The 9,511-nt window shown below is 41.0% G+C and overlaps 1 protein-coding gene across 1 annotated transcript; it reads left to right on the top strand.

The window, feature by feature from the left end:
- The first annotated feature begins 322 nt into the window (after window positions 1-322).
- LOC128066535 (mitochondrial ribonuclease P catalytic subunit-like) lies at window positions 323-9,129 on the top strand. The gene is made up of 5 exons (XM_052659560.1): window positions 323-455; window positions 777-2,082; window positions 4,078-4,125; window positions 4,608-4,740; window positions 9,016-9,129. The coding sequence occupies exons 2-5, from the start codon at window positions 1,094-1,096 to the stop codon at window positions 9,127-9,129; spliced, it is 1,284 nt and encodes a 427-aa protein (XP_052515520.1). The 5' UTR covers window positions 323-455; window positions 777-1,093.
- Window positions 9,130-9,511: the final 382 nt, after the last annotated feature.

Genomic DNA, 9,511 nt, shown 5'->3' with positions numbered 1-9,511 from the left:
GACGCGGTCACAACAGGGAGGGCAGACGTGAAAAAGAAAAGCTGCTTCCTTAAAGCAGCTTCCCAGCCTCACCATGCTTGATTCTAAAGGCGCCGGATAAGGGAGGCCGCGCTTTTATTTCATCTTGGCCCTTTGGCACTTGTGCGTCACGTGACCCAGGGGTTCCTTTGGCTCCCCCGGCTGGATGGAAGAGGTTTCTAATTTCACAGTTTCTTTTCATTGTTTATTGCGGATATCTGGCGGCTTTAGATGCTCCCTGAATGTAATAGGTGGGCTCAGCAGCCGCCTGTGCCCCCTCCCGCCATTAAAAGGCTCACAAGTCGCCTTTTCTCGCCTCCAGGCGGGACCGAACGCCTGCGACCAGCTTAGCCACGCCTCTGCGGCAGGGGCCGTCGCGGTGCATTGTGGACGCCGTAGTTTCGCCGCTAATGGTTGCACACAGCGTGAGTGATGAGGTGGGTGATTGAATCTAGTGAACTTCGTTTGTGACCGACCCGTACACAGAGGGGTTGCCCTCGTGGACTTCTCTTCCTTACTTGTGTCTCTGGCTCGGCTCTCTTAACCGCCCTTTCTCATTCCCCCATTTGAAGAGTTTGGCGGCCAGGGCCCCTAGACTTGGGCTTTAGCCTCTTCCTAGGCTACGGATGGGCCTGAGGTAGGAGGCTTCCGACTCCTCGCCCCTTATGCAGCCTGTCTCCCATGGGTTCCTGTTCCTTTTCAAGAAGAGGGGTGTTCCGCGTGAGTCAGCTGGCGGGTCTTTGTGCTTTTTCCCTCAGGTTCGCTGACTGGAATATAAGAGGCAGCAGAGGATTCCTGCTCTGTCTCCTAGTCCTGGAACTTGCGAGAGAGGTTGGATATCCCCATACCTTTGTTTAATGGAGAGAACTCAACCAAGCTTCGTTGCTGCTAGCTCCCAAAGCATTCGATTTGTGAGAAGCTGAAAATCGCCTTGTAGAAAGTTGCCCTTCGATTCTCCGCCCCCAGCCACAAGCCTGCAGAAGTTGGGGCTTTTTGAACATCTTTCTCACAAGCCTGCAGAAGTTGGGGCTTTTTGAACATCTTTCTCACAATCTAGTGCTGATTTAACTGCATAATGACTTTCTATTTCGCTGGTATTCGAAGCTTTCCTAAGCTTTGGAAGAGCAACTCATACCTTGGGCTAAGTTCAAGTCATTCTTACCTCTCTCTCTTTCTCAAAGACTGTTATGGCATCAGGAATCAAGAGAAGTGGTTTTCTGTTAAAACGATGTCTGCACAAAATACCAAAGCAATGAACCTGCTGATTGCCAAGGCCAGATGTGTCAGGAAACTAGATGAGGGTAGTAATAAGCAAGTTTCTGCTGATTCTTCTCACATGTTTGCAGCTGGAGCAGCTAAGAAGAGATCACAGATGAATCCTTCTAGTAAAACTCCTGTCTTGCCACCTGTGAAGAACATTATCCAGCTCCCAACAAAACCTTTGAACTCAGATGAGTGGGATAAACTTAAGGAAGAGTTCAAAGAAAAGGCTAACTTTGAAAATTGGATTATTTTGCAGATGGTTAAATGCCATAGCTCTCTAGATGTGGCCAAATCTGTGCTGGCCTGGGTAGCTGCAAAAAACAATGGTATTGTAGGTTATGATTTACTGGTCAAGTATTTGTATCTCTGTGTTTTTCATAAGCAGACATCAGAAATTATTGATGTCTATGAAATCATGAAAGCCAGATACAAGCGTTTAGAATCTGGAGCCTACACTCTTCTCATGCGGGGATTAATCTATACAGACAGATGGAGAGAGGCCTTGCTCCTGTTAGAAGACCTCAAAAAAGTCATGATTCCTTCAAAAAAGAACTATGATGACTGTATCCAGGGAGCCCTGTTTCATCAAGATGTAAATGTAGCTTGGAATTTGTATCAGGAGTTGTTAAATCATGATATTGTTCCTATGTTGGAAACTTTAAAAGCCTTCTTTGATTTTGGAAAAGACATGAAAGATGATCAGTATTCAAACAAACTGCACAACATTCTTTTGTATTTAAGAAATAATCAACTTTATCCTGGGGAGTCTTTTGCACACAGTATAAAAACATGGTTTGAGAGGTAATTTTGATTTCTGTTTATATGTGTATTTTTATTTTAATACTGATACCTAAAAGTAGCCTTTTCCTTTTTTTTTAATAATTAGTTGCTGAGGATTGTTCTATTCAGATTATACTTTTTTTCGCTTAGTAAGATTGTTTCCCCTTTAAGACAGTTTTCTTTCTCTTTGAAAAACCTGTTGCGATAATCTCTGCTCATCACATAAAAGGGAGATTATAGAACACTTCTTGTTTTTATGTAGTTTTTCCTATTAGAAGTTTCATTTGTTTTCTGAGGTGTCTAGTATATGAGTATTTACAAATAGCACTTGTGGCTGGAGTTCGTTGCAAGAAAACTGGAGCTGTCTTTGGGTCATATTACTATTTTCAGAAGTTCTTCTGAAACTTAATTGTGATTGGTATAATGTATATAATGCTATATATATTCTGTTTACTGTCTGCATTTCACCAACTTGAGTAGTTAGAGCAGAGAGAGGGATTCTGCTTAAACCTCATATGCATTAAAAAAGAAAATCTTCATCCGTCCTTGATCATATTTGACTACTCTCTCCAAAACTCTCTCCTTTGCTTTCCTTCATGTTATCAGCTTGATGATGTTCTTTTGTTCTTTATTTCTTTACTGCTAATTTGCCTCAGGCTTTTTCCTACAGGTTCTTTCCTTTCATCTCTGCTTTTCTCTTGCTTTTCTACTGTATGTTATTTTTACAGAGCTTTGCAGTAGCAATCATGGTTAATTATCTTTCTTACCACATTTATTGAATATCTGCAGAGGAACTAGATAGTGACAGTCTTTGAAGGCCAAGGATCTTGGATTTTATTCTCTTATCAAGAATGCTGATCTTGGAGTAGTTTATAAAAGATGATGCCAAAGCAGTGAGATAAGATTAGAGAGGGATTAAGATTTGAAACAGGGAGATCTGTTTGGAGGCAATTGTAGATTTGAGTAAGGGATGATGAGATCTTGAATTAAGAACGGAGAAAGGAGAGAAGGCAGTAGAATTTATAGAATCAATGAGGCTTCCCTGGTGGCTCAGTGGTAAAGAATCCACCTGCCAGTGCTGGAAACATGGGTTGGATCCCTGATCTGGGGAGATCCCACAGGCCACAGAGCAACTAAGCCCTTGCACCGCAACTAACTAGAGCCTGTGCTCTAGAGCCTGTGAGCTGCAACTACTGATGCTGCACACTCTAGAGCCCATGCTCCACAAAGAGAAGCCACCACAGAGAGGAGTCCTTGCCCACGGCAACTAGTGAGTTTCCTGTGCTCGCTGCAACTGGAGAAAAGCCCATGCAGCATCAAAGACCCAGCACAGCTCCCCCACCAAAAAAAATGATGGCAGTGTATGAACGAGGAAAGAAGAAAGGGTAAGTTGATTGAGCAAATAAATGAGTAAGTAGTTTTGAATGCCTGCAGTTTTAGACTAAGCACTGTGGGTGTTTTGTGATGTAAGATCTATTATAATGGCATTCATGAGGTAGTTGGGAATGCAATAGTAGACAGTTATCTAAGAGTGGTGTATAAAATTTGATAGTGTAAGAGAAAGAATGGGTCACGAACAGTATCTGGCAGCTTTATGGAGAAGGTTAGAGTTGAGTTTTTTCTTTTAATTTGGCTGTGCTGGGTCTTAGTTGCAGCATGTGGGAACTAGTTCCCTGACCAGGGATAGAACCTGGGCCTCCTGCATTGGGACTGCAGTCTTAGCCACTTGACCACCAAGGAAGTCCCTAGAGTTGAGTTTTGTGTAGAAGTTATAGCTCCTTTCTGGGTAGGTCCTGTGAAGGTAAATTTAGACTTAAAGATGAGAGTCAGATGATGAGAGAAGAAGCAAAGAGGAGGAGGTCCCGAGTAGTGTACCATCGCTGTCTAAGCATCCACTCTGCTAATCGAACTGTTCTAAGAAACTATCCCAAACTTTTCAGAGCTCTTTCCTACAATTAATATCTCTTCAGTAGGGATTTGACCCTCTGGTGATTTGGTTTTGCAATTTTTTTGTAGTATTCCTGGAGAACAATGGAAAGGACAGTTCACCACAATCCAGCAAAGGTAAAGATCAATGTTTTATTTTTAATCTTTCAATTCAGCTTTAGTAGGTTGTGTTGCTACTAGTTAAAAAGAATTTAAGAACATTTTAGAAATAGGATAGATTAAGTTACTTAGGATTGCCAAGAAGGTCATATTTCGCATTTCGAGAATTTGCAGTATCCAAAATCGTTTTCTTGGTAGGTGCTGTGAGCCTGGTGTGATTTCTCTGACATGTTTTCCCTACAAATGTGGGCCCAGTTGTGTTTTAAGAATGACTTTTAAAACTTTATCTGGAGGTCAGCAGTCTACTCTTTTGGCTTTTTCTGGGACCCTAATTTGTTATATTGTCTGGGTTACAAAAAATGAGATGTGTATGATAATCACAAAGGTTATGATGTTCTTTTTCTAAATTACCTTCAAATTTTCTCGTGTCCTAGAAATATTCATTTTAGAAAAAGTTCTTTGCCCAGGACATTCTTTAATACATTCAATTATAATTACAGTGGTCAGTGTTTGGGCTGTGGAAAAACTATAGAGTCTATTCACCTGAGTTCGGAAGAGTATGAATTTCTCAAGGAAAAAATCATGAGGGATGTGATAGATGGAGGTGACCAATACAAAAAGACGACACCTCAGGTGAGTCTGGGACAGGTCTTAACTTCATTCTTGGATTGCTTGTCTGGAGCAGAGGTTGACAATTTTTTTCTCTAAAAGACTAGATAGTAAGTGTTTTAGACTTTGTGGGCCATAATGTCTCTGATGCAACTTTTCTACTCTGCTGTTGTAGTGAAAACAGCCACAGACAATACACAAATGAATACAGTAAAACTGTATTCATGAAGATAAGTCATGGGCTGGATTTTTTCAGCTGGCCATAGTTGCCAACCCTTAGGAGAGATTGCTTTAGACTTTCATAGAATAATTGGGTTAGACTATCATCCATCTGTTGAGCTCAATTCTGTTTCATCTGGGCACAAGTGCTCAATAGATGGTTATTCTTTGTGTAAGTGCTTCCAAAAGATGTTTTTAATAAAATTCCTTGGAAACATAGGTTTCTCATAAGTTTTCTAGTTAAGAGAGTCTAAGATAACTTGACAAAATTATATCCAAGTCTTCTTCATATTGAATTTGTTTATTCTTGAAGTCATTTTTAATAGATGTATTTTGCTAATCTTCAGTATTTTATGCCAGTTTACTAAGATTAAGTTGACGTAAAATGCTTTTACCTTGAGGGGAGGCTGCCTGTCATCTTACTGAATGCTCTTTCTCCAAATACCAAATAAAAAGGAGAAGTGTAAAGGGTTCTGCCATCTCACTTTGACTTAAAATTGTTAGAAAATGCTAATATGAAGACCTTTGATCCTCAGAATAAAGTCAAAGTTGGGTCCTTGAAAACATTATGTTCATTTTATGGAACACCTTTTAGCTGACTTTACTGATAAAATTATAGTTAACATTTGTTAAATGATGCTTGCTGCTGCTGCTGCTGTCTCTTCAGTCGTGTCTGACTCTGTGTGACCCCATAGACAGCAGCCCATCAGGCTCCCCCATCCCTGGGATTCTCCAGGCAAGAACATTGGAGTGGGTTGCCATTTTCCTTCTCCAGTGCGTGAAAGTGAAGAGTGAAAGTGAAGTCGCTCAGTCGTGTCTGACTCTTAGCGACCCCATGGACTGCAGCCTACCAGGATCTTGCGTCCATGGGATTTTCCAGGCAAGAGTACTGGAATGGGGTGCCATTGCCTTCTATATTCATTATCTTATATCTTATTTCATCTTCACCCTACCCTGTAAGATGTTGGTTTATTTCTGTATTACAGATAGAGTGATTGAGACTTTGCAAGGTTAAATCTGCCCTAGGAGGCTCCACTAATAAAATTAGGTCATAGTGACTGCCACATTTTTGCCTTTACACTCTGCTGCCTCTCATTGAACAAAAATTTAGTTGTAGTTCTGTATGTACTTGACAGCTGACTGGCTGTAGCAGTTCTTAATGCCTTGGGAATTTCTGCCAGCTAAACTGATTTAAACAAATTTCTTTCTCTCATCCAACATCTATTGAACACGTACATGTATCTTCTGAAGTAAATGTTAAGATAGATGCAGGACTGTGTAAATCATGCTGTTTGCTCCTAAAGACTTAACCATTTCTGTTGTGGGTTAGTTGAATATTCTTCCCATCCTCAACTTTTTATTTAATAAAAAAAAAAAACCACAACGGACACATACTCTTCATCTAGAATAACCAGTTATTATTCCACATATGTTTTCTCTCTGTGTGTTTTTATAAACCATTTAAAAGTAAGTTTTAGACATATTACCTTAAATATATCAGTATGTAACTTTTTTTATTTGTTTGGTTTTGGCTGCACCTCAGTTCCCCAGCCAGGGATTGAACTCGAGCAGTGGCAGTGAAAGCCGAGTCCTAACCACTGGACCACCAGGGAACCCCTTGTATCTTCTAAGAATAAGAACATTCTGTGTAACTAAATGCTGTTATCACATTTAAGAACCTTAACATTAATTCAGTGTCATTTTAGTAAAGACCACATATTCAAATTTTTCCAGTTCCCCCAAAATGTATTTTAAAACATTTTTCTCTTATCCAGGATTCAATCAAGATTCACTCACTGCTTTTGGCTGTTCGTGTCTCTAAATCCGGAGCTCACCTCTCTGCCTTTTTTGTTTTTATGACATTGATTTTTTATGAAGTCTAAGTGGTTTGTCTTGTTCAGGGCTTCTCATACTTTGTACCTCAGAATCACTTGAGAATCTGTTGAAAATGCAAATTATGATTCACTTGTCCCAAGTGGAATCTGAGATTCTGTCTTCTGAACAAGCTGCCAGGTGATGGAATTCTGTTCTTTGGACCACTTTTGAGTAACAAGACTGTGGATTAATTGTCTGATTGCTTTCTCTCCATTAATTCAGTTTATAAGCTTTTGGGGTGTATTACATAGGCGATGGTGTGTGCTTCTTACTGCGTTACAGCAGCCACATAGTAGCAGGTTGCTCTCTATTGCTGATGCTCTTTGAGCGCTTGATTAAGGAGGCGACTGCCAGATATCTCCATTGCAAAGGCTCATTTTTTTCCCTTTATAATTTCCCTTTGTAATTTTTGTAATTAAAAGTTAAGTAATCTGTGGAGTAATAGTTTGAAACTATGCAGATATTCTGTAACCCATTAACACTTCACCCAGTGTTTTTTGCAACATGAAAATGAACTCTGCCTTTGGAAGGATGCAAAGTGATGAATTTCTGGTTATTTCATTGAAAAAAAAAATGGGGTTAGATTCCATTACCATCATCATTCTTTTTGTTGCTCAAATTTTCCCAAATTTGGCCTGTTGGAACCTCTTGCAATCCAGCTTCTCTGTCTCTTTGACACCCTTTCATGCACTCCCCTCCAATATACACATCAATTTGGGGGCACTTCTGTGCTTTCTGGCACAAGATGTCCTACGCTTTTACCTTGAATAGCTTCTGCCTCAGTCATGGAATCACTAGTTGAATACTTTTGTTTAACACTCTCAATGGCTAAACTCTTAGTTTCAGCATGTGGGATCTAGTTCCCTGATCAGGGATCAAATCTGGGCCCCCTGCATTGGGAGCTTGGACTTAGCTGGACCAGAAGGGAAGTCCCCCATCATAATTCCTTTTTAATGATATCACTGTAAGTCTAGATTAATAGAAGGAAGATTTGTTAGTTTTCTTTCCTGACAGAGACTGAGACTCTGGAGCAAATCTTCTCCTTGGAGAGTGTTCTACTACAGAAGCTTCAGGCTCCAGACTGGTGAGATTAGTAAAAGAATAATCATACATTTGGTTACCAGTAATTCACAAAGCAACTAAATATATTCACAGAAGGATTGGGACATTTTATGTCGAGGGAAATTTTCTCCCTTTCTCTTTCCGGATGTTCTCCCCTTTCCCTCCTGTAGCTCCCCAAATCTGTATCCCGTTTTTTATTTTTTGTCATCCACCTTTCGTCTTAAGCTATTGATTTAACATAAGAACATTGCTACCATTTATGGAATCATTACCTTATGTTGAGCACTTTTAGGCCTGTTAAACTCATAGCACATAACAGTCTTGAAAGGACATCACCCATTTGAAGATGGGGAAGCTCAGGATCTGAACCATATCCATAGTTAACAGGCAGTGAAGGAAAACATGCGGATGGATTGGTTCGGGATTTAGCTTTTGTACAATAGTATTGGTGAAGCAGAAGGGACAGACATGGATCCAGATCATTTCTGGTAGACTGAAGTAGTACCAACTGTTTCTGAGACGAAGTAAGTAAGTAAGTGTTAGTTGCTCAGTCATGCCCAACTCGTTGCTGCTGTTGTTATTCAGTTGACAAGTTGTGTCTGACTCTTTGTGACCCCATGGACTACAGCATGCTAGGCTTCCCTGTCCCTCACCATCTCCCAGAGTCTGCCCAAGTTCATGTCCATTGAATCGGTGATGCCATCCAACCATCTTATCCTTTGTTGTCCTCTTCTGCCTTCAGTCTTTCCCAGCATCAGGGTCTCTTCCAGTGAATTGGCTCTTTGCATCAGGTGGCCGAAGTATTGGAGCTTCAGCTTCAGTTTCAGTCCTTCCAGTGAGTATTCAGGGTTTAGGAGACAAGAGAGACAAGTGGACTGGAGGCTCACTGAGGTTGGAGAGCAAGTATAAAGGGAGTGAGAGGGATCAGTGTCCAGTAGGTATTTGATCTGAGAGATAGAGGGCTCTAGATGACAAAATCCACGGTATGAGGGTTAAGCAGATGAAGAAACTGAGAGGCCTAAAGTGCTAGGTGGTCATCCACAAAGCTAATTACAGTGTCCATGGGATAATTTTAAGAAATAATAATTGCAACCACATTATAGAATGCTTATCAGGTGCCTGGCACTGCACTTTGTCCCTTAGGCTGGCAGTGAAGACTGTGAGTTGGAGGCCAAATTCTTGATAAATGTACAGGTTCCGGGAACAACACAGATCACAGCTAAGAGGAGTCAGCAAACCATGGCCCACAAAGACTAGCCTACTGCTTGTTTTTGTATATTAAGTATTATTGGAGCATAGCCACACTCATTCACTTAGGTTCAGGTGTATATCAGTATATTGCTCTTTGCTTTATTGTATTTTGTTTTTTTACAAATTGGAAATTTGTGGCAGGAGTGCATTGAGCAAGTCTGCTGCTGCTGCTGCTAAGTCGCTTTAGTCGTGTCTGACTCTGTGCGACCCCATGGACGGCAGCCCACCAGGCTCCCCTCTCCCTGGGATTCTCCAGGCAAGAACACTGGAGTGGGCCGCCATTTCCTTTTCCAATGCATGAAAGTGAAAAGTGAAAGTGAAGTCGCTCAGTCGTGTCCAACTCTTAGCGACCCCATGGACTGCAGCCCACCAGGCTCCTCCGTCCATG

The sequence above is a fragment of the Budorcas taxicolor genome, chromosome 21, assembly GCF_023091745.1.
Source record: "Budorcas taxicolor isolate Tak-1 chromosome 21, Takin1.1, whole genome shotgun sequence".
NCBI lineage: Eukaryota > Metazoa > Chordata > Mammalia > Artiodactyla > Bovidae > Budorcas > Budorcas taxicolor.
Note: the sequence above shows the minus strand (reverse complement) of the source record. Positions and strands in the feature narration are given on the sequence as shown.

What these genes read in the sequence shown, in the direction of transcription:
- LOC128066535 (XM_052659560.1), top strand. Translation starts at nt 1,094, where the DNA reads ATGACTTTCTATTTCGCTGGTATTCGAAGCTTTCCTAAGCTTTGGAAG. An exon ending in TTCACCACAATCCAGCAAAG is followed by an intron (nt 4,126 to 4,607) that starts GTAAAGATCAAT and finishes TTATAATTACAG; the next exon opens with TGGTCAGTGTTTGGGCTGTG. An exon ending in ACAAAAAGACGACACCTCAG is followed by an intron (nt 4,741 to 9,015) that starts GTGAGTCTGGGA and finishes TTTGTCCCTTAG; the next exon opens with GCTGGCAGTGAAGACTGTGA.